Source organism: Bos grunniens, chromosome 3 (genome assembly GCF_055505025.1).
Source record: "Bos grunniens cultivar Pamir isolate PY7600 chromosome 3, Bosgru_T2T1.0, whole genome shotgun sequence".
Taxonomy (NCBI): Eukaryota; Metazoa; Chordata; class Mammalia; order Artiodactyla; family Bovidae; genus Bos; species Bos grunniens.
Window position 1 is genome coordinate 17,612,462 of NC_141167.1, and position 23,669 is coordinate 17,636,130.

General features: G+C 44.4%; 2 protein-coding genes across 4 annotated transcripts in view; one reads left to right on the forward strand and one right to left on the reverse strand.

Annotated features, from left to right (window-relative positions):
* Positions 1–1,206: 1,206 nt before the first annotated feature.
* Positions 1,207–7,693, reverse strand: LOC147375110 (uncharacterized). 2 transcript variants are annotated; one of them, XM_086382481.1, is made up of 3 exons: positions 7,239–7,693; positions 6,466–6,531; positions 1,207–1,273 (listed from the first exon to the last, which is right to left on the reverse strand). In XM_086382481.1, exons 1-2 carry the CDS (start codon positions 7,684–7,686, stop codon positions 6,476–6,478), a joined length of 504 nt encoding a protein of 167 aa, XP_086238607.1. In that variant the 5' UTR covers positions 7,687–7,693; the 3' UTR covers positions 1,207–1,273; positions 6,466–6,475. The 2 variants fall into 2 exon arrangements, with proteins under 2 accessions (XP_086238607.1, XP_086238596.1); XM_086382470.1 differs by lacking the exon at positions 1,207–1,273 and adding an exon at positions 4,773–5,863.
* Positions 7,649–23,669, forward strand: part of RIMKLA (ribosomal modification protein rimK like family member A) — a 35,181-nt gene continuing 19,160 nt past the window's right edge. For both annotated transcript variants that reach the window (XM_086382446.1, XM_086382454.1), the window contains exon 1: positions 7,649–7,811. In XM_086382446.1, coding sequence (XP_086238572.1) covers positions 7,649–7,811 — 163 coding nt within the window. The remainder of the gene's footprint in view (positions 7,812–23,669) is intronic.

The window sequence follows — 23,669 nt, forward strand, 5'->3', positions numbered from 1 at the left end:
GAAGGAGCTAGAAAAGGCTGAGACAACAAACATCTATCTTTAATGATTACAGCTGAGTGAGACTAAGGCTGGCCAAGAACAAGATAAGCAAATATGCAGCCTTGTCTCAAGAGAGATAGGGAAAGCCCCTTGAAAACTATAAACTTCTCCCTGATTCTGAGAACCCAGTTCATCCACAGCATGACAGCTGCTAGCAACCACCTGAATGTTTTCCTTGCACTCTGCCCTGCAAAGCTGTATCTACTCTCATCTTCAAAAGCTGATTAAAAAGAAAAAAAAAAGTTGATTCCAATAAGCTTCTAATGAAGACCTCATTGACTAACCCCACTTAGTCATTTTGTATTAACCATATTTGCAATGGGGAAAATTTATTTGTAACCCCCCTCTATTTCTTGAAGAAGATGGGTCTGCTAATTGAAAGGCCTATTTTGCTAAACAAGTACCTTGTCAGGAGTGCAGGTCTGGAAGTAGAAGCTGGGATAAAATGCATTCCTCCCAATAATAAAAGGTTGAGGAATCTGCCTCGGGCTCTGGGAGGTTGGGGAGTAGGGTGGAAAAAGATCCCTAGTGGCAGAAGCAGAGAGTACTCTGGGAAAAAGAGGTATGTTGTAGGTAATTTTCAAGTGAATTGCTACAGTTTACATGGTGTACATCATGTGTCCCCTTCAGTAAATTCTGCCTTATTCCCTAAGACCCTGGTGGGAGAAGGAATAAGTGAGTGGGAGCTTGAATAGACGATGTGGGAAAAGCTGACATCTGGATTACTAGACCCAGAAAAGTGAGAGTCAGTGCCAGTGGTGAACAATTCTAGAATTTGAGACACTTTCCTTTAGTTATTAATTCAATAATTTTGAAATTATGTATATTGGATTGTCATAATCTGAGAGTTACCATTCACCCAATAATTACTGAGAGCCCATGACTAGAATAAAATTAATCATATTTTATAATTATAATTAAATACATATTAACTCTAATTAATGTAAGCTAGCAGTTATTAATTGCTTATGAGGATTTGGAACTGGAGCACTTTCTTCTAGGTGAGCGTAGGGTGAATTTTAGGAAAGATCACACGGAAGAGTTGCATCTGAGCTGGGTCTTGAAGAGTAGAGAGGCATTGGTCATGCAAAGGCTTTGCAGAGGAATGGAATATCATGAACAATCTGACCAAAGCCATACATTTTTTCCCAGTAACTACTTATCAATGTCCACTCTATTCCAGGCACCATGCTAGGTCCCAGGGATAAGAAGATGAATTTGGTTTCATCGACTTCTGTTAACATGAAAGAAAGAAAGTCTTAGTCACTTAGTTGTGTCCGACTCTTTGCAATCCCACAGACTGTAGCCTGCCAGGCACCTCTATCCATGGAATTCTCCAGGTAAGAATACTGGAGTGGGTAGTCATTCCCTTCTCCAGGGGACCTTCCCAACCCAGGGATCAACCCAGGTCCCACAATGCAGGCAGATTCTTTACCGCCTGAGCCACCAGGGAAGCTACTGCCAATTTTCTATTCGTTCTGTTACTGGTCTGCCACATCTATCAGGTCTTCTTGGACACATGTTTTTTGTGACCAGTTTTTTCTCTCTTGAACCTATCAGTGTGTGATGCTTCTTTTGCCCTTTCAATGTCCTACTTTCCATTAATCTTTTTAACCTGCTATTGACGATCATTTCTCTAATTTATTGAGGTCAATTAAATCTTCTAACTTGGCATATCAATCTGTTTGGGGTCACATGTAAAATTTATGAAGACTTTCACTTTCTTTCCACTGGGCGGACCCACATTTCAGTATCCTTTTGTGTCAGTATATAGTAAAGGTTGGAAGTAAGACAGGAAATAGGGCTCCAGAGTCCCAGGTCACAAAAACCTAGAACATCTGTAACTGACCACAATTTTGTCAACTGAAATTGCAGTGATGTCTCTTACACGACAGTTGTAACTTCATCAACATAAACTTGAGTTCCTACCACATGTGGAAACATGATGCTCAATACATTGACCTTTGTTCCTGAGAGGCTTACAGTCCAGATGAGGAGGCAAATAGACAACGAATACTCATTTGTTTACCCCTCTTCCTAATGGTTCAGAGAAAACAGAAGTGAGAATGTGAGAACAAGAAGAAATTCCCTTTTCCTCTGCCCTCCCCTGTGACTAGCTACCTTCAGAAGGAAGAAGTTATTAACCTGATTGGTCAGAGCCCAGGACACTAACGAGTCCACATTTCACCAGTGGTTGGGGTCACTTTATTTTGAGGGGTCACATGGTCAGGAGTGCTGCTCTTGCTCCAAGTAGGACCGGTCCACTTTCTACTTGATGCACACCTGGATGAGTAAAGCCGGTCTGCTAGCATACCTGGTCGTCTTCTCCTCTCTTTCTGCAGGAATGCTTACACATGACAGTCCCCAAATCTAGAGGGTGGAGGTGGAGCAGGGAATTACGAAGCTTCACTTCAGCCTTAAACCTAAGCCATGTGATTCAGTCTTTTGGCAGAGTTCTTTTCTGGAGGTTATTGGGTGTTAGCTCAACTATGAATAAAATGATCCTTTGGTTCCTATTTCAATTTCTTTCTTCTGTAGAGTTCCCTTGGGAACTCTAAACAGAAGAGGGATGATCAGTGGAGTAGGATTTGGCTATTTCTCATCCTTGAGTGTGGCAGTCCACATTGTTGGTCACAGTTTTGTTTCTTTTTTACAAATTTTTGCTGCTCTTTCCAGGAAAGGATCATACTTCCCTAACCTTAGACTGAGCTCTAACATGTAGAAGTGCCAGGCAGAAGTATCAAGAATCAGCACGTGATTCACTATTGTCATTTTCCTCTTTCCATGAGACCAACATTGTTCCAGATAAAGCTTACTCTAGGGCTTCCCTGGTGGTTGAGTAGTAAAGAGTCTGCCTGCCAATGCAGAAGGCTTGGGTTTGATCCCTGATCTAGGAAGATCCCTCATGCAGTGGAGCAACTAAGACCGTGTGCTACAGCTATTGAGCCTGGGAACTGCGACAACTGAGCCCATGTGTTGCAACCACTGAAGCCCATGTGCTGTCTAGCCTGTGCTCTGCAACAAATGAAGCCAGCGCAATAGTCCATGCACCACAACTGGAGAGCAGCCTGCACTCTCAGCAACTAGAGAAAAGACCGCAGAGCAATGAAGATCCAGCGGAGCCAAAAAAACTGAATAAACAGATGCAATTATTTTTTTGAAAAGCTTACTCTATCAGTCTGAGTCCTGGCATGAAGACAACCTCAAATATGCCAAACTGATCTGTTATGGCCATGTTCAGTGTTTCCAGAAATAAAACTTCATTGTTGTAAGCCACTTTGGAGTCACTTGTTACCATAGCCTGACCTGGCTTTTCCTGATACGTTTTCCTTATTACCCATCTGTATCAAACACCACTGTTTGTCCTCCCAACATCTATTTTCCCTGCTCTAAGAGAACCCCAATTTTTGCCCAGGGATTCACCTAATTCTAAACGTGCTTGTTAAGGATGGTGGGATTTCAATTCTCAGCCACAGAGGGAAATCATGATTAAGTAACTCATGATGGCTTCTTACTCCCTGCTGGTGACTGGTTCAGATGTGGGAGAGTGTGAGAAGTCTGCTTGAAGTCTTCTGAGACAGGTTTTCCCTGCTAAATAAGACAAGAAACAGTCTCTCTACTTCCACTGGGTAGTATATGCACTCATGTGCCAGCTGGAATTATGGCAGCCATTTTGCAACGATGAGGGGCACTGGCCTTAGGTAGCCAGAGTGGAAAGACAGAAAGAATTTGAGTACCTAAGAAGGTCACTGAGCTGTTAAATGAACAAACCTTTGAGCTACCTACCTCTAGATCTTTTGTTACATGAGACAATACATCTTCCTTAGTATTTAAGACAGCTGAATCAGGAACGAAGGGGGAAAGAATGAGTTTAGCTCTAGGGACACGGAGGTGATGGCAGGACAGCATGTTCTTTTATGGTTGAAGCTCAGGAGATGTCAGGGTTAAAACTGAATTTGGGAGTCATCTATGAAGAAATAGACTATAAAGAGAAATAAATAGACCCCACCAGGGCTTTGCTGGTGGCTCAGAGGGTAAAGCATCTGCCTGCAATGTTGGGAGACCTGGGTTTGAGTCCTGGGTCAGGCAGATCCCCTGGAGAAAGAAATGGCAACCCAGTCCAGTACCCTTGCCTGGAAAATCCCATGGGCAGAGAAGCCTGGTAGGCTACAGTCCATGGGGTCGCAAAGAGTCAGACACGATTGAGCAACTTCACTTTCTTTCTTTCTTTTCTTATGAAGAAATACTGTCTGTGTGCTCAGTTGCTCAATCATGTCAGACTCTTTGTGGCCCCATGGACTGTAGACCACCAGCGTACTCTGTCCATGGAATTTTCTAGGCAAGAATACTGGAACGGGTTGCCATTTCCTATTCCAGGGGATCTTCCCGACCCAGGGATTGAACTCGAATCTCTTGCATCTCCTACATTGGCAGGCGGATTTTTTTTTTTTTTAACCACTGCACCACCTGGGAACATAAGCTTAGCTATCTCCTAACTGGATATGTCACTATCAAGGGCCTCACTTATCATCCATCCTAGAAAAGAGAGATCACAGTGGTGGTAGCAACCTTCTAGGGAGGGTGAGCAAAGACAGTGAAGAAGTGATGACAACATCTGGATCCCCAGATCATGTTCTCCTCAAACCTGGGTTTTGGAGAAAATTGGAGATCTTAGTAGCCATTTGCACATGAATTAAACATTCTTGACTTATGAAGATGACTATGAAAATGGATTGTAAGCAATTCCTAAATTTACTGACTCATACACACATTATTGTTCCAGACAACTATGGTTCTGATCATCTTATAGCCATCCTATGTAGGATACTGCAGAAGCCAAGTAGAAAGCATTCAATTCAGTTCAGTTGTTCAGTCGTGTCCGACTCTTTGCAACCCCATGAATTGCAGAAGGCCAGGCCTCCCTGTCCATCACCAACTCCCAGAGTTTACTCAAACTCATGTGCATCAAGTCGGTGACGCCATCCAGCCATCTCATCCTCTGTCGTCCTCTTCTCCTCCTGCCCCCAATCCCTCCCAGCATCAGAGTCTTTTCCAATGAGTCAACTCTTCGCATGAGGTGGCCAAAGTACTGGAGTTTCAGCTTTAGCATCAGTCCTTCCAATGAACACCCAGGACTGATCTCCTTCAGAATGGACTGGTTGGATCTCCTCACAGTCCATGGGACTCTCAAGAGTCTTCTCCAACACCACAGTTCAAAAGCATCAATTCTTCGGCACTCAGCCTTCTTCACAGTCCAACTCTCACATCCATACATGACCACTGGAAAAACCATAGCCTTGACTAGACAGAACTTCGTTGGCAAAGTAATGTCTCTGCTTTTGAATATGCTATCTAGGTTGGTCATAACTTTCCTTCCAAGGAGTAAGTGTCTTTTAATTTCATGGCTGAAATCACCTTCTGCAGTGATTTTGGAGCCCCAAAAAATAAAGTCTGACACTGTTTCCACTGTTTCCCCATCTATTTGCCATGAAGTGATGGGACCAGATGCCATGATCTTTGTTTTCTGAATGTTGAGCTTTAAGCCAACCTTTTCACTCTCCACTTTCACTTTCATCAAGAGGCTTTTTAGTTCTTCTTCACTTTCTGCCATAAGGGTGGTGTCATCTGCATATCTGAGGTAATTGATATTTCTCCCGGCAGTCTTGATTCCAGCTTGTGCTTCTTCCAGCCCAGGGTTTCTCATGATGTACTCTGCATATAAGTTAAATAAGCAGGGTAACAATATACTGCCTTGATGTACTCCTTTTCCTATTTGGAACCAGTCTGTTGTTCCATGTCCAGTTCTAACTGTTGCTTCCTGGGTCTACAAAATATATAACATGGGATATTAAGGAAATGGTCAAGGTAGAAGATAGAGCCTCTAGTGCCCAAGTCGATCTGTGGTTAGAAGATAGTTCTGAAAGTTACTAAGTCATGGGGCACTAGATTTCTGCTACTTTAAGAAAATACATTCATGGTGGGGAGTATTTTGCAATACAAAAGGATTTACTTAACACTGCTTGAAAAAGAATTAATTTTTGAAATTCTACTTAGAACTTTTCCAACGGCACAAGGCACATCAAGTGGGTAAATAAATGCACACACCTGCAAAAAAAAAAAATATATATATATATATAGTGCAATGGCACCCCACTCCAGTACTCTTGCCTGGAAAATCCCATGGATGGAGGAGCCTGGTGGGCTGCAGTCCATGGGGTCTCTAAGAGTTGGACACAACTGAGCGACTTCACTTTCACTTTTTACTTTCATGCATTGGAGAAGGAAATGGCAACCCACTCCAGTGTTCTTGCCTGGAGAATCCCAGGGACGGGGGAGCCTGGTGGGCTGCCGTCTATGGGGTCGCACAGAGTCAGACACGACTGAAGCGACATAGCAGCAGCAGCAGCAGTGAAGCCTATACCTTACCTGAGATATCTTACCCCATTTCTAAATTATTATTGCTTGGTCTGCTTTGAAATTCCTCTTGCCTCCCTAAGCCAAAAAAAAAAAAAAGGACAAATATTTTAATGAGAGGGAAGAGCAAATGCAGTCTCCAAAGATGGCTAACTTACAGTCCTGCAGTGATTTGGAAAGGAAAGTCTGGCTACAAACACTGTTGTTTGCTGGCAGAATTTGCAATTGGCTAGGGCCAAGGACAGTGTTTAATGATGACTCAGTTGTATGGTCTAGAGGGATGGGGGAAGACCAGCTAGTCATCCTTCTGACTAAAAGGATTCATATCTGTTTTCTTCACACTGAGGTTCTGCAGACCCAGAACTGCTGCAACCTGGGAGCGGGTGTCCGAGGGAAAACCGGAGATCCTCAGAAATGCACCTTCAAATTTATCTGGACCCTCAACCCAAACAACCCAACTCCCTCCTTCTCTCCCCGTTCCCTAGCTCAAGGCCACGATTTGGGCAGAGGAGTCCAAGGCCAGGGTCTAAACCGGGGGCCTAGCTGGATGACCTTCGCCAGGCCCTGGAGTCTCCCTTAGGAAGTCCTCGGGGCCCTGCCCGGGTTCTGTAGGGGCCGCCGATGCACTCAGCCCCTAGGTGTTCGGGACGGCCTTTGGGAAGCATCCCGCTGCCCGCTGCGGACCATTAGTCCGTCAGCCCGGACACCCTCCCCGCTTCCCTGGATAGCAGCCCGGATCCCTCCCGCTCGGGTCGCCCCACCCAGGCCGCCAGCGCCACGCCCACCGGGGTCCAGCGCGGGGCAGGGATGCCCTCGCTCAGCCTCGCCGCCGCCGGTCTCGCTCGGGGCTCCCCCGGCCACCAGCCCCGCTCGGGTCCCCTCCCCCGGCCGCCGCAGGCCTCGGCCCCGCCGCCCCTCCCGGGCGCCGCCCGCCGCGGCCGCCTCTGCAGCTGGCCCCGTGGCCGGCCCGCGTCCGCCGCCGCGCGCTGATTGGCTGGCCGGGGCCGGCGGCGGCGCTGAGTGGCCGGGCAGATTCGCTGGGTCAGGGCTGCAGAGGCGCCTGGCGCACCGGCGGGAGCGGAGCCGCGGCGCGCGCTCGCCGGGACGCCGGCCGCCCGCCCGCCAACCCGAGCGAGCGGCCCGGGGCGCCGAGGGGGCCCGCGCCCCACCGGGCGCCGCCGCCGCCCTGGCCGCCATGTGCTCCCAGCTCTGGTTCCTGACGGACCGGCGCATCCGCGAGGACTACCCGCAGGTGCAGATCCTGCGCGCCCTCCGGCAGCGCTGCTCCGAGCAGGACGTGCGCTTCCGGGCGGTGCTCATGGACCAGATCGCCGTCACCATCGTCGGCGGCAACCTCGGTGAGCTAGGTGGGCCCGGGAGGGTGGGGTGGCGCTCCGGGGTCCCCGAGAGCCAGCGGGTGGCCCCGCGCATCGGGCCTCCCCCGGCCAAGTCTCCTTTGGGTCACCCAAACCTGCCGCTCTCCCCCGAGAGACCTCTTTGGTTTAGAGAAATTCCCTAATCTTGGAAGCTTTTTTGACCACCAGCATCTGCCCTGAGGGCAAGATTTGAGAACGAGGTTTAATTCACTTAGGAGACTTAGTCTGGAAGGAACTTGAATTCACCTGAAGTCGCCTGGAGGTCCGAGGAAAATGAAGCTAACCCCAAATTAGCAAATTCTGCTCGCTTCAGTACCCTGCCAGTTTAGATTTATAAGAGCCAACACTAAATTTACAAAATTGCCATTAAGATGAATGTTTTTAAAAGTTTTCCTAGAGTGTCCAAGCATCAGCAGTGCACTGCATAGACTATTATTTCCAAGCTAGAAACTTGCAGATGGGGAGATATCTGAGAAAGATTAGAATTACCTCTCGAGTATAAAGTAGGAGAGGAGACCTTTGATGGGTTTTCTTTAAACTGATCTTCCTCTCTGAAAGTATTAAATTCTGATTCCAGAAAAGTCAAGATTTCAGGTAGAGACCATTCTGGCTGCATTGATTTCTCCACTACTGTGTTCGAGAGATTTGGGGAGTAGGGAATGGGAGAGGGGCGGTAAGACATGGTTATCAGCTGTGACCATGACCTCAAAAGGTTGTGTGTTTTTAGATATTCTTAATTATCCTAATATAAACAGTTTCTGGCTTAAGAATCCTGGTTTAGGAACCTTCCCCTGGCTTACAGTGTTTGAGTCTCTGCAGCCTCCAGAATGGTGGTATCCACAGGGGTCCAGGACTCAAGGAGCTTTGGGCCCACTGAGAGTGTTTCTTGGAATATCATTTATATTGTTTCAACCATGCCTGGTTAAATAAACTCATAATTTGTTACTTTTCTTTGGCAGGGGAAAGGGGTCCCAACTTCTGAACAGGCTACATACATATGAGATTTTGAATATGACCTGTTTCTAAGTGGACCATATCTGTTCCAGATGTTTCATCCATAAATTAATCAAAAACCTTCATAAGTAGTATCAGATTGAACAGTCTGTTGGAGAAATATACTCCAAACATTGGGTGTCATATACATTTAGTCTAAAAGAGTGGCTGTCAACCATAAAGGGCTCCCTCTCTCTAGTCTTGATTTGCTAAAAATTCTCACAGTTAGTTAATGCTGAGCTGGATTGCTAGACGAGGAATCAGCAGGATTGGATTATTACAGTTTTGCTGCTAACAAGTATCTTGGCTTTGCCTTGACCAGGTCTCTTTATGTCTTTGAATCTCAGCTTTCTCATTTATAAAGCTAAGGGTTAGGGTTCCTCCAGCCATATCTGTCAGTACTGTACTTAAATGGAATGATCTGTCGTATTTTACTGATCTAGATCTAGTATATACATCTTTCCACCCCCAAGAGTTTGCTCTTTTTAAATTTTTTTTTCCAGCCTGTAAAGATGCCTTTTTTGAGATACGGGCACATCATCCTACATCATTTTCCTTTTTATAGACCCATCATGCATTCCGTGAAAGAGTAGGGGAATGCTCTCTGTTTTGTATCTAAAACCCCATTTTAAACAGTCATAGGAAAATAGAAAATTAAATTCTAATGCTGCAGGAAACATTTCCACTCTTTTGTTTAGTGTCTTAAAATTTTGCTGAAATTCATGTGTGAATGTATCTCAATCTATTCAGAAGCCAGTAGTTACTTCTTTCTAAACTACAAGAAGATCTACATAGTTATTTGCCTACTCGATCAAGAAAATGAACACAGTTACTTTTTGAAGCAGTTTTAACTTTTTGCTAATTCAGTGATTGCCCCACACAAGTCACAACACATAAAACAAACCTATTAGATCACTGTTTCTGCTGTCCAAAGCAGTCAGAAGACTTATTCGGTGCGTGGTACGTGGGGGGATTAATTAAAGCACAAGTGAGTTCCATGAGAAGACTGGGCTCCTTTGCTTTGTTCAATGCTGTAACAGTGTCTAAATAGCGCCTCTCACGTACTAGGCACTCAATAAATGTGTTTAAATGAATTAAAATATGCAGTCTATTTCCCAGTTTCTTCTAGAGTCAGTTATAGAAAACTGTTGGTAATTTGTTAAGCCAAAGTATTCCTCTGAAATAAACTCTAGAAATTACTGGCTTTGAAATCCAGAAATAGTTACAATGGTACTGATGTCCTTTCCTATTTGAGAATTATTGTGGGAGCTGGGAATGAGTTTGGGATCATCCATTCTGACCCCTTCATTTTATAAATGAAAAGCCTAATGATCAGAGAGATGGAGTGACGGTTAACAACCTACTCTAATTCCCAGCCAGTGATGATGGAATAAGTGTATCCTTGGACATCTGCAACCTATAGTATTGCCAAAAAGTTTGGGGTTTTCTGTAAGATGTTATAGAAGAACTCAAATGAACTTTTTGGCCAGCCCAATACCTTTCTCAGTAGATATGAAATTGAACAGAATTACATTACATTGAGGCTAGACCGTGATGTTGCAGAGTAATGTGATAGTTTAGGAAGTTAAAGTGTCACCTTTACTCAGGCTTCATATCTTTGCTCCTTTCCATTCTTTCTTTAGATTCATGTGGGAGTAGATGAAGGGGTCATTTTGAGACAAGAACGGGCAGTGACTCCGCCAGTTCCTTAAATTCATTGCCCATCTTCCCTCCATGGAGGCTAGTGGGAACCCAAATCCAGAGATAAGAATTTCAGGTTATATATGAAGTAGAATTCAGACAAGAGGGTCAAAGTTTTGGATTTAAACACTGCAATTATTTTAAACAGAATAATACAAGTAAACTGAAGAAATGCTGCAAATGCAAGGTTCTATGGTTATTTAACCCAGTGGTCTGAACTACTGAGCATAGATTCGGGTGGGGAGACTACTGGGAGGAGTGAATGACCTTCAGGTGACTGAAGCAATCCTGTAGAAAACACTTTCCGTTCACCTTCCTGCTGGATGTAGCATTATGAGAATCTGTGCATCGCCATGTCCTTCTTAGAAACCACAAGTTCTTCATTCATTCAACACATTTTTGTTAATTATTCTCAATCGTGAGGATACAGTGGTGGTGAATAATGCACAAAAATGCACGTAGGAATATTCAAAATGAAACACATGGAGCATTTATCATATGCCATAGGCCAAGTTTCTTTTTACATATTAATCTGATAATTATGTGCCCAGTCAGGGTGTCTGGGCATATGGTGCTGGCTGGCAGTTGGGGACCAACACTGAGTAATTCTGGGCTCAGCACTTTCTGTTTCCTTGCCTCCACTCCATCCCATGCATCAGCTGTACTGACTTCACCTTGCCCCGTGCACTGAAATTGCTTCTGCCTGAGATGCTCATCTGGTCCAGCTCCCTGCCCCTTGGGGAGCTCCTATTCACCCTTTATATGCATCTCAAGTCTTTCTTTTCTCTAAAGTCTGTCTTGACTCCTTACCTGGTCCCCAAGCATCTTTCTCTTCCATCTGCTGCCGAGTAAGATAGCATTCATTGTATTTTATTGTAATTTACGTATTTACAAAGTTCATCTTCTCTCACCCCCCAAAATGACTGGATATTGCTCAAATGTATGCTCCAGAACAGGTACGTAGTAGACCTTCAGTTGACATTTGTTAAAGGCTAATGCAGCTGTGTGAGAGGCTAATGCAGGTATGTGAGACTTGTGCTGTAATTAGGTGCTGTGTCTGAGATTTCATGACTGGATGCATAACTGTTTTCGTGATGAGGATGTTTATTTATTTGAGGGCAGAGTCATTGGTGCAGATCAAGTGTTTTGACCACCCACAGGTCTTTACAATTAACTGTCTCAAGAAGCAAGTATAGCCCCAAACTCAGGAACAGATACCAAGACAGAAGAGATGAGTCTGACCTGGAAATGAGGATGTGTTACAGTTTGGCTCCTAGGAGCAGGATGATTCAGCATTCTTCCCTTACTTTCAGAGTTAAAACCTTGGTGGCTATATGGCAGTTTCTAGGTCAGGTTCTTTACATTAAGTTGTTCTGCGAGACTCTCACATGGTTCTTTGTAGGAATCAGGTGTGTACGATTTAAAATGTTTGGGTGGGGAGAAATCTTAATTAAATTTGAATGAGAAAATGGTCTTTTGTCAGCCTTCCAAAAGAGGACAGGGGCCTTGTAGAGAAAGGATGGATTCCCATTACTGTGCAAGAAGACACTAGCAAGAAAGCATACCAGGCTCAACTTTGTGCACAAAGGTTGATCTTTAACCTTAGTCCATGCTAAAGGCCTGTGCCTGACACCCTGTAATCCGAATAAACCAGCATCCAGCACTAGTGGAAAGATCAGGGAGTGGGTGGAAGCACCGACCATATAATGTTTCCAGACTGACGTGAGTGCTGAATGGATATGCTCTACCCCGTGGGTCCACATTTATTACTGTGGGCTGACCTCCAGGACTGAGGATGGGTTGAAGTGTGGTTTATGTTGATGTTCCTAACAGCTATTTTTAGGGACAGCTCATGAACTGTGTTGGAAAACATTCTAGAACTAATAGATGGGGGTCCTTAGTGGATCTCAGAGCCCTACTTTATAGGTTTCTGAATCACTTGTTGTTACTACCATACCCTCCACCAAATTGGTTAAGCTTGCCTGGTAGAAGGGATACAGCCATCATCAGAGAGATCCAGGTCATCTGCATCCATCCATCCCCCTTGTCATTCCTCTTCTTAGTAGAGTCCACTGACATCCAGGTACATTACTGCTAGGCTTATCCCCACTCCACCAACTTCTCCAGTAGATAGGTAGGCCACAGTACCTATTTCCCAGAGAGACTTGACCTTATTTGAATTTTATATTGTTTTGTTACAAAACTACAACAGAATCCAAAATTCTCAATCTAATTCTACTCGATCCTTCACTATTAAAAAGTAACTCAAGATTTCGTTGTGAGGAAGGGATACAGTTAAGTTACTATGCATTGAAGAATAAACAGGAATAATGGTTCCTCGTTCCTATAACTCTGGTATTGTAATTGTTGTTGCTATTGTTTAGTTGCTAAGTTGTATCCAACTGTTTGCTACCCCATAAATTGCAGCGCTCCGGGCTTCCCCATCCTTCACTATCTCCCAGAGTTTGCTCAAACTCATGTTCATTGAGTCAGTAATGCTATCCAACCATCTCATCATCTGCCGCCCCCTTCTCCTCCTAATAGTTTAATATAATTTATGTGTCAGTTAATCTTCACAACAATCCTATTCATTTCTTTACTTCATTCCACAAATATCAATTGGGTGCCCACTCTGTGCCAGGCCAGGTGCTGTGCTAGGTGCTGGAGACACAATGGAGAGTAAGAACAGACACAGTCTCCCTCATTATTAGGATTTTGTTCATTCATTTGCTTTATAAATATCTGTTGACTGCCTACTATGTGTGGAGTATTGATCTAGGCATCAGAAGAAAACAGACAGAAATCCCTGCCTCTCGAGGAGATTACATTCTAGATGGGGAAATAGAATACAAAGGAGGTAAAATATATTAGCATATGGTGAAAAGAGCTAAGGAGGAAAAAAGGAAGGAAGGAAGAAGGAAGAAAAAGTAGTGCATTTCTGGGGGCGAGAGAAGGGATTGTAGTTTTAGACAGGGTGGCTGGAGTGGTCTTCACCCAGAGCATGAGGTTCAAGTAAAAGACCTGAAGGAGATAAAGACACAAGCTGTTTGGGATATCTGGGCATAGGGTGGTTCAGGGAGAGGGAACAGCGAGGAAACCAGTGTGGCCAGAGCAGAATGAGTAAGAATGAGCATTAGGAGAGGAGGTCAGAGAGGTGAGGGTGGGAGGGGACCCTGTATATAGGGCCTTGTGAGTCACTGATGCACTTTCTGTCTTACCCTGGAATGAGCTGGGAATCCGCTGAAGACTTTTGAGCAGAGGGGTGATGTGACCTGCCCTACGTGCACAGGACCACACTGGCCGTAGTGCTGAGAATAGACTGATGGCAGCAAGGGCAGAGGTAGAGAGATCCCCTAGGAGGATGTTGCTGCAACTCAGGTGAGAGATGGAGGATGCTGATTGTTGGACTAGAATGATTTCAGGGGAGGAGGGGAAAAGAGACTGGATTTTGGATATGTTTTGAAGACAGAGTTGTCAGGATTTGCCTACTGGATCAGACATTGGACATGTAAGAAAGACTAATCAAGGAGGCCTTCAAAGTTCCAATGTTTGTCCTAAACAGCTGTGAGAATCAGGTTTACTATATTCATATGCAAAGGGTGCGAGGGGAGTAGGTTTGGGTAGGTGGTGAGGATCAGGACTGCCTAAGGTGCCCATTAGACATCCAAATGGAAATGGTAAGTAGGCAGTTTGTCATATCAGTTGCAATTCAGGGGAAAGTCCTGGCCTGAGGATATAAAAAGTAGAATCATCTCCATACAGGTCTCCCAGGAGTGACTACAGACAGAAAAGAGATCCAGGGACTGAGCTCTGGGACACTTCACTGTTCACTGGTTGGGGAGAAGGAGAAAGCATGCTTAGTCACTCAGTCGTGTCCAACTCTTACAACCCCATGGACTGTAGCCCACCAGCTTCCTCTGTCCATGGAGTTTTTTCCAGGCAAGAATACTGGAGTGGGTTGCCATTTCCTCCTCCAGAGGATCTCCCATACTCAGGGATCCCACTTCTCCTGCATTGCAGGTGTATTCTTTACTGCCGAGCCATTGGGGACGCTCTGGGGAGAGGGAGAGGAACCAGCAAAGAATCCTAGGTAAAAGAAGTAAACCCTGGAGAGTGTGGTGTGCTGGAAGCTGAGTGGAGAAAATATTTAAAGAAGGAAGACATGATGAGACTATTTCAGCTGTGGTTGGTAAATCAAGTTAGATGAGGACTGAGAAGTGACCATTGGATTTAAACTATGGGCTTAGCATTAGTGACTCTGATAAGAGCAGTTTCAATGAAGCAATGGAACACAGTGAATACACGCACTGTCTTAGGAGTTTTATTATAATGGAAAGGTGAAGAATGGATTGATAACTTGTATGGACTGAATTGTGTTCTCCCAAAACTCATATGCTGAAGCCCTAACTTCTGATGTGATGGTATCTGGAGGTAGAGCCTTTGAGTCATGAGATTTAGATGAGATCATGAGGGTGGGGTCTTCATGATCCAATTAATGCCTTTATAACAAGAGTTGAGAGAACTTGATCTTTCTCTCTGTCTCTTTCTCCTTGCCGTGTGAGGATACAGCAAGAAGGCAGTATCAGACCCCAATATCAGACTTCCAGTGTCCATAACTGTGCAAGATAAATGTCTGTTGTTTAAGCCACCCAGGCTATGATATTTTGTAATAGCAGCTTGAGCTAAGATATTGCTCAAAGATGAATTTGAGAGGCTTTTATTAAAGAAGAGAGAAATAACACCATATTTTATGTTAGTGTGAATGATCTGATAGAGGGAAATGGGAGATTTAGGAGAAGGAGATTAATTGCTGGAGCATTGCCTTAAATGCCTGAGAGGGGTTGGGATCGAATGCATATTTCAAGAAGTTGGCTTAAGCTAGGAACAAGGACACTTCAGCCGCTGTATAATAGAGAAGGTAACCTATTGGCAAAGGAACAGCTAGGTGAGTAGATGTGATAGTGGAAACTTACAGAGAAGTTCTTTTCTGATTGCTTCAGAATCATTGAAATAGGAAGAGTCAGAATGAGAAGGAGGTAGGAAGAAGTAAAGATTTGAGGCAAGAAGACAAAGTGTGAAATAGTTGTTTGGGGTTGAGGGAGAGTGAGTGGACTAGGGAAACAATGCTTACCAGGCAGCGGTAGGGATGCCCTTGAGACCAGCCAACAGATTTGTGTATTTTTTCTCCAGCCATGCTGCATTGCATAGAAGAACACATGAAGTACGCAGAGTGGGGTCAGGGTTACTGGGATTGTGGTTTAGCCAAGCAAGAAATGGGTGCAAGGACATGAGGGTAATATGTGTGGTGCTTCACTATGGAATTTAAATAGTGTAAGGGCGGAAGTGAGGGCATGAAGCGGGTGAAGGGCAGTAAAAAGATGGGGGACCCGTGCATGGTAGTTCCAGATGGTATCAAACTGTGGCTGGAGTTGGGGTACGAGAGAGTGAGCTGGAAATATAGGGCGCAGTGGTTGGAGATGGGAGTTCTGATCACTGCATAAAGTCTGGAATGTAACTGGGAGTGGTGGCTGGGCTGGGGTGATGGACAGGATCCTTGGAGGAAAGGAAGTCAAAAGATGGAGAGACCTGGGCATCGGAAGAATTCTTTTTTTTAAATTTTAATTAATTGACTTCTTTCTTTGGCTACGCTGGGTCTTAGTTGCAACACATGGGATCTTTGCTCTTCCCTGCGGCATGCAGGATCTTTAGCTGCAGCATGCGGACTCTTAGTTGCGGCATGTGGGATCTAGTTCCCTGCTCCTGCTAAGTCGCTTCAGTCGTGTCCAACTCTGTGCAACCCCATAGACGGCAGCCCACCAGGCTCCCCCGTCCTTGGGATTCTGCAGGCAAGAACACTGGAGTGGGTTGCCATTTCCTTCTCCAAAGCATGAAAGTGAAAAGTGAAAGTGAAGTCGCTCAGTTGTGTCCGACTCTTAGCGACCCCATGGACAGCAGCCTACCAGGCTCCTCCGTCCATGGGATTTCCCAGGCAAGAGTACTGGAGTGGGTTGCCATTGCCTTCTCCACCAGGTATCAAACCCAGGTCCCCTGCATTGGGATATTGAAGTCACCAGTATCTATGACAGTGCAAGAGAGTCAGTGAATCTGGAGCTAAAGCTTCAAGGACAGGGGAGTGACTGGGAGCCTTAGAAGACCTGCACAAGTAGGGAGATGTGGTGTGGTTGGACGAGAGTCAGACTGGGTGTCTTAGGAGGAGAGAAGGGGGATGGTCAAGCCACAGTGAGAAGCAAGGAGCACGTCTCTCCTACCTCCAGGCCCAGTGACCCCCGGCGTGAGAGAGAGAAAACCACCACAGCTTGGGAGGGAGTAAGAAGCAGTGCCACTGGGGAGAGGCAGGGGTCAATTAGACTCAAAAAAGAAGAGGAAAGGAACACTCACTGAAAAGGTCGAGGATAGGGGATTTGCTGCCCATTGAGTCCCATTGACTGAGTCCCCTAGGACACAGGGGAGGCGGAGGTGGGAGTAGAAAAGGCAGTGTCAGAACTGGGGTGGGTGTGGCTCAGAGTCCAGGGACAGGGCCTTGGAGACTGGAGTCTTGAGAGACTGACGTGAAAGGGGGGAAGGGCTTGATGAGGGTTGTCTTTGTGGTTGCAGGAAAGATTGTGTTGGTGAGGTGAGGGAGAGAGGAAGGTTTTCAAGTTGTTCTCTTTTACAGAAGAGCAAACTGAGACCCAGGGACATTTTTTGTCTTGCCAAGCTGTTCAATGACAGCACAAGTTAAATCAAGTCTCTGACGTGGAGGCCAGGACTTTATCCACTTTGTCATAATTGCCTTTCATCTCTTGTGGCCTCAACTTCTTGAAAGGCCTTTGCAAATAGCCCTGGGATATTCCTGAACTCAGTGTGTATGGGTTGTCATGCCTTTGCAACAAGAGGTAGACATAAAGCTTTTATTAGTTACACATGTTTCTTCTGAGCCAGAAGCACTGTGAGTCGACATCTCCTGTCTGAAACTTGCCCTGATTTTCTTAGAAATAATCACCTAGCTGTCCCCTCCTCCTTTGCTGTCACTGTACCCTGATATATATACCTGCGAGAGCACTTCTAATATTGTGTTAGAATCTCCCCAGCCCCTGCCCAAACCAGACTGATAACTCTTCTTAATACCCAGGTGCTCTGTAGAACCTCACTGACATTAATTACAGTTGTCTGTCTTCTTTCTTCTTAAATCTCACGCACACACCTCCGCCCCTGTGCCCAGCCCTTAAGACGGTGCCTGGATGCATGTTCCTTCACTGTCAGAGGCTCTCCCATGGTGCTTTGCTCTTACATTTGATGGCACCCCTACCCCCCCGCCCCGCCCCATCCTGCATCTAACCATCAGTAGTACCTGAATCTCTGCCTGACAGCTTTCTCTGCTTACAGGAGGTCACTTTGTCCACACGTGTATGGTAAGCCAGAAGGGCCAGGGAATTAACACCACACCCCTGGATCCGCTCTCAGCCAGACTTAGAATACATATAAAATTATAAATCACTAGCTCCCTTGCCCCTTGGGTGTGGTAACCAAGGAGTGTGCACTAAACCATTTCTTATTGTTGCCCAGCAGGATTAAGCTCTGGGTGCCAAGGTCATCACTCACTTCCTAAGACACCTTTTATTTGCAGCATTGTCTTCTCCTCTCCCCTCCCAGTGTTTCCTGAAATTACCACCCTGATGATAAACCTCCTGTACTTCAGTCCTTGTCTCCAGGAGTCCTGCTGGGGAAACCCAACTCTTACACTGGGTTTGGCCCAAAGTAGGTGCTCAATAAATCTTCACTGAAGGACTATGTGAAATGATAAATGTGTGTTGAGTGACTGAATGATGTCAGTATCTTTCTCCATAAAGAGACAATAAACTCCTGGTAGGCAGAGACCACCTGGCTCATCTTTGTATTTCTGTGTCTGACTCATTGCAACAGTTCAATAAAGGTTGAACTGAATTAAATGACCTCAAAATAGCATCTGGCGGAAAGAGAAGGTGGCCTCATAATGACTGTGAGTCTTAATGGGGTGGAGGTGCAATTTTCTTTGGAGCATTGTAACAAAGACCTTTAAAAGGAAAGGAAGAGCGGCATAGTAAGAATAAAAATAACTTCCGTATGAGGAAATGCTGGGGGGTAGGGTAGAAAAAGACCGGAGAAAATGTGGAGAATGATTGGGATGAGCCAGATCATGTTTGGGATGACACATATTCCTCCTCACACGACATGGTAGTGCGCAGCACTTGATGGATTATTATCCACTTAATTGATAGTGTTGATTCCTTTCTCAGCTTTACCGCCAACCATGGCTAGTAGTAAACCTGATCCTACTCACATGTAGTGGTTCTAAAAACTCCCGTAAGTGAGGTCCTTTGCTGGCTTTCCTGCTGTGGTGTTCTGCGCTTTTTCTTATTTCTGCCACTTGCTTTGTACATGAAGTGTTTTTTTCCTAGCATTCAAGAAGCCAGTTTAGGGTTTTTTGTTGTTGTTGTTAATCAATTATTTATTTTTTGTCCGTGCTGGCTCTTCGTCGTCGCGTGGGCTTTTCTCTAGTTGTGGCGAGCAGGGGTCACTGCTCGTTGCAGTTGTGCGGTCTTGTGGTGGCTTCTCTTGTTTCAGAGCAGGGACTCTAGGGCACACGGGCTTCAGTAGTTGTGGCTCTGGGGCTCTACAGCACAGACTTCAATAGTTGTGGCACACAGGCTTAGTTCCTCCACAGCATGTAGGATCTTCCCAGATCAGGGATCAAACCCACGTCTCCTGCATTAGCAGGCAGATTCTTGAAGACTGAGCCACCGGGGAAGCCCTGCCAGTTTAGTTCTGAAGCTTGCATTTTTGTTGTGAAGCCAGGGATGTACATGTGTGTATATGAATGAGTGCTCTGTGCCCACACATCTAAAGGGTGGTGACCCACTGGGCATCAGGTCTGTGTAAATGCAAAGACTTTTGATAATCAGTCCAGTACAAGGGTTCATATACAAGATGTCATTTTTTAAAATTAAAGCATAGTTGATTTACATTGTTCTGCCAATCGCTGCTGTACAGCAAAGTGACGGAGTTATACACTTATATACATTCTATTTTTATATTCCTTTCCATTATGGTTTTGAATATAGTTTCCTGTGGATACTCCCACTATCCATAGGATATTGAATATAGTTCCCTGTGCTGTACAGTAGGACCTTGTTCATTCATTCTAAATGTAATAGTTTGCATTTACCACCCCCAAACTCCAGGCCATCACTCTGCCTCAGCAACTACAAGTCTGTTCTGTTTTTTTTTTTAACGAAACATCTTTAATTTAAATACGATAATACATATGAAAGCTCTTAGCCAAGTCCCTCAAACACAAAATGTTAGGCAAATTCAGATCTGAATGATTCTACCTTTTATTATCCTTGACTCTTCCCTGTATTTGTATGAATGATTGAAAATGGGTTTTAATTTTTAGAACTCTGCTTTCCAATAATGACTTATTTCTAAAGCTATTTCTCTGTATTATTATGTGCATTTCTCTGCTGTTGTACATATAAATGCAAAAGTCTAGTTCTGTAGAATTAATTTAATCCAATATATAGGTTAGGAAGAAAAACAGGCTCAATTCTTTGGAAAAGTTACTCACTTTTCTATCTTGTTTTTAATACATTAAACATATCTCCAAATATAAATAATAGAGTCGAAAGGAAATCAGAACGTAATTACCCATGAAAATATATTATTCTTTTTGGAAGTAATATGGAGGAAATATTGTGGTTTCAAAAAGTTGATTTAAGCAAGGTTGGTTATTCATCATTGTACTAACTAGTTTGGGGTCGGATCATTCTCACAATCTTATGGACCTGTTCGGGGACAGAGTGATCATTTTAATTAAAAAAAAAAAAAAAAATTGGTTCGAGGCTAAATAGTAAATTTCAAGCCCAGTCTAGGAGCCTGAGAGATCCCAAATATCCCAGAAGCAACTCAGCTTCTTTCCCTTCACCCTGATGTCCAGGTCAAGGTGATACCCAAGAGCACTAGGGCACTTAATCACATGAAATCGCTTGTTATTGAGGGAATGAGCCCCTCATGGTTCGGGCTTTCCTTCCATCCCTTGCCAGCAAAGCAGAAGCCTGCCCTCTCTGAGTTCCTGCATCAGCCTTTCATTCCCTTGGCGTAAGGCCCATAGATTGCAGTGGGAATGTTAATGATCCCAGGAAAGGTGACACATTAAGCTCCATCCTTTCCTGAGAGGAGATATTTATGGGAAGAGGGAGAGAGATTACTAAGTGGTTAAAGGCTCAAGAATTCACTGACAGGTTTGCCGAGCACAAAATGGCAACCCACTCCAGTGTTCTTGCCTGGAGAATCCCAGGGACGGGGGAGCCTGGTGGGCTGCCATCTATGGGGTCGCACAGAGTCGAACACGACAGACGTGACTTAGCAGCAGCCTTAAATCCAAGCTGTTCTTGGCCATGGCTGTGCGGAACTGCCGTTGCTGCTGATGGATGCCATCACAAGCTGCAGACTCTTGTCTCCTGCTTCTAGAAATGTTTAATTTGGACAAGGTGCCGTGACCTGCTGTGCTAAGTTGCTTCAGTCATGTCTGACTCTGTGCGACTCTCTGGACTGTAGCCTGCCAGGCTCCTCTGTGCATAGGATTCTCCAGGCAAGAATACTGGAATGAGTTGCCATGTCCTCCTCCAGGGGATCTTCCCTACGCAGGGATCAAACCCACGTCTCCTGCATTACAGGCAGATTCTTTACCACTGGCACCACACGGGAAGCCCAAGGTACAGACAGCAAAGAAAACGGGAGTGATCGGGGGCAGGTGACGTTGCCCCATAGCATGGATGCTGGAGCTGGGTCAGTGGGCAGAGAAAGAACTGGTTGTACTGATGTTTTCCCTAAATCCATCATGCTCCTCTCTGCACAGAGCTGGAGGCCAGCACAGTCAGAGGCCACATCTGTCTAACTGCTTGCAAGAGCCTTTTCAGCTCCACGTTAATCCATTCCATTCTTCGTTTATTAAAGGCTTCAGTTGGAATGAGCCAGGCCCAAAGATTTACCTTTGGAGAAGAGAGATGAAGTCCTGGTAAGACTTCTAGGTGTACGTGAATCTGCTTGTCGAGGCTGAGCTGTCTCTGTCCACGTGTGGTTGGTATTTCCAGAAATGACTGAATTCTTTTCTTCCCATTTAGAAGTTTAACTGTTTGTCTGTGGTCTCCTGTTAAGATTTAAAAGCCAGATGTTTCTGCTGCTTCTCATCTCTCTAGGTCACTTTTCTGTTGCAAAGCCATTTTTCTCATCAGGTGGTGCAAATCTCCATAAAGTGTCCTACCTTGCTCCGTAGAATGTCTGTGCAGTAAAAATGCCGGTGCCTTGCATATGCATAGCATTTCGTAGTTCTTAAAGCATTTTTGCATATATTACCTCATTATGTAATGTCGTTCTGGGCTGTCACTTTTCCCCTGACTGTTCTGTATTTCCTCACCTTTTTCACCAACTTGAATACTTTTCTTTCTTCTCCTACCAATTTTGAGGATATTACTCAGGGTTTGCTTTTTCCCCCCTTTCAGATTATTTTCCCCAGGGGCTATTAGTGGCAAAGGAAAAAGCACATATAAATGATACTGTTTTCTGATGGCAAAGTGAAGATAACCTGAATGCTCTTTAGACATCATCCCTGAGAATTACGTTCCAGTTCCTTGGGTTCACGCTGTCAACAGAAGTACTGAAAACAATTTAACTTAATGATTGCACTTACTCTCTTTGCTTTAAATTGGTGAAACATCTAGAATGGGAGGAAACTGTGCAAGTTAGATCCATGTAGTCGTTCTGTGGTTTGGGTTTTTCTGTTTGGTTGCTGTTGTTTTGTTTTGCTTAGAGTTTTTGTATTGATATAATTCATCCCTGTATAGAGAAATAGTAACTTCCTTGGTAACTTTTATTTTCTTGAAATTAATATGGTTGTGCACTTTTTATCACTTACGAAATCAAAGGTGCTTTAGGTTAAAGTCTATAACATGGTTCTCGAACTGTGTTTAAAAGGTTTTCTGTGGAGCATGTTAGAGACTCCTTTAAGGTTCACTAAGGCAGACCAAGTAATTCCCTGAACTCACTTCTCATTGCCCTCTCCAGTCCACTTCCTGTCTCTGTCATTGTATCCCCAAATGCTGAGTGCACTGGAGATGCCCAGTTAACTACTAAGAGTAATACAAACCATAGGCTAGCAGGGTTGAAAGAGATCAAGCAGGTTGCTGTGACATTCCTTCTGTGCCATCCTTGAATGACCTAATGAGCCTCAGCCCATTCCATCCTAAGACAGCAGAAAAGTATCCCTTTTGTTGAGCCCATATCTATCTCTATGTAGCTTCTATACAATTAAACAAACATGGAGTGCCTACCACGCACCAGATACTGTTCTAGGGGCTGGGGTCACAGCAGTGAGCAGTCAGACAAAATAATGCTCTTATGGATAGCTCCTCAGCTCTATCTCCTGAGGTCACAGAAGACAAGCCAAGTAATTCTTCTTCATGGAACCCTACAGATAATTGAAGACTGCACTCCTGTTCCTCTGAGTCCTCATCACAAGCTAATACTCCCAGTTCATCCAGTATCATGCAGGTTTAAGTCCTTTGGCTATACAGATCAATTGTTTTGTGATGCATTCTAGTGTTTCTTAATATTAAATTGACTTTTAGTAGATTGATTATTTTTTAAGTTTTTTGTTATAAAGGTAATATACAGTTGGAGGCATTTTGGAAAATATGGATAATTATAGGAAATCATCTATTACCATTACCACTGTTAAAATGTTGATATACCTTTTCTCACTTATATCGATAATTTTGTATTGTTTCTTTTTCACTTAACATTGACATTTTACATTCATTATATTCATAATATTCCAGATGACTTTTAAAGATGAAATCATGAGAGTAGTAAAAATACCTTAAGTGTCTTATACTGCATTCCCTATCATTGTCTCCAGCCTCCTAAGCCACCAAGTTTTAGGGAATACTATTAATAGTGCTATATGGAAGGAGGTACTGCACTATATTATCTCCTGTGGATTTTTCTGACTTGGGTTATTCTCGGTATACTGCCCTCCTCCCCTGCCCCCATTCACTGTTTTGAATTTCCTCAGTGTTCATTTGCTTAGAGTATAAGATGGACAATAGC

Excerpts from the sequence above, each read along its gene's own strand:
- LOC147375110 (XM_086382481.1), bottom strand. The coding sequence starts at position 7,686 with ATGCGCCGGTCCGTCAGGAACCAGAGCTGGGAGCACATGGCGGCCAGG. Across the intron at positions 6,532-7,238 it reads CTGCCCCGCGCTGGACCCCG|GGAGGCAAGAGGAATTTCAA; the intron begins GTGGGCGTGGCG and ends TTTTTGGCTTAG.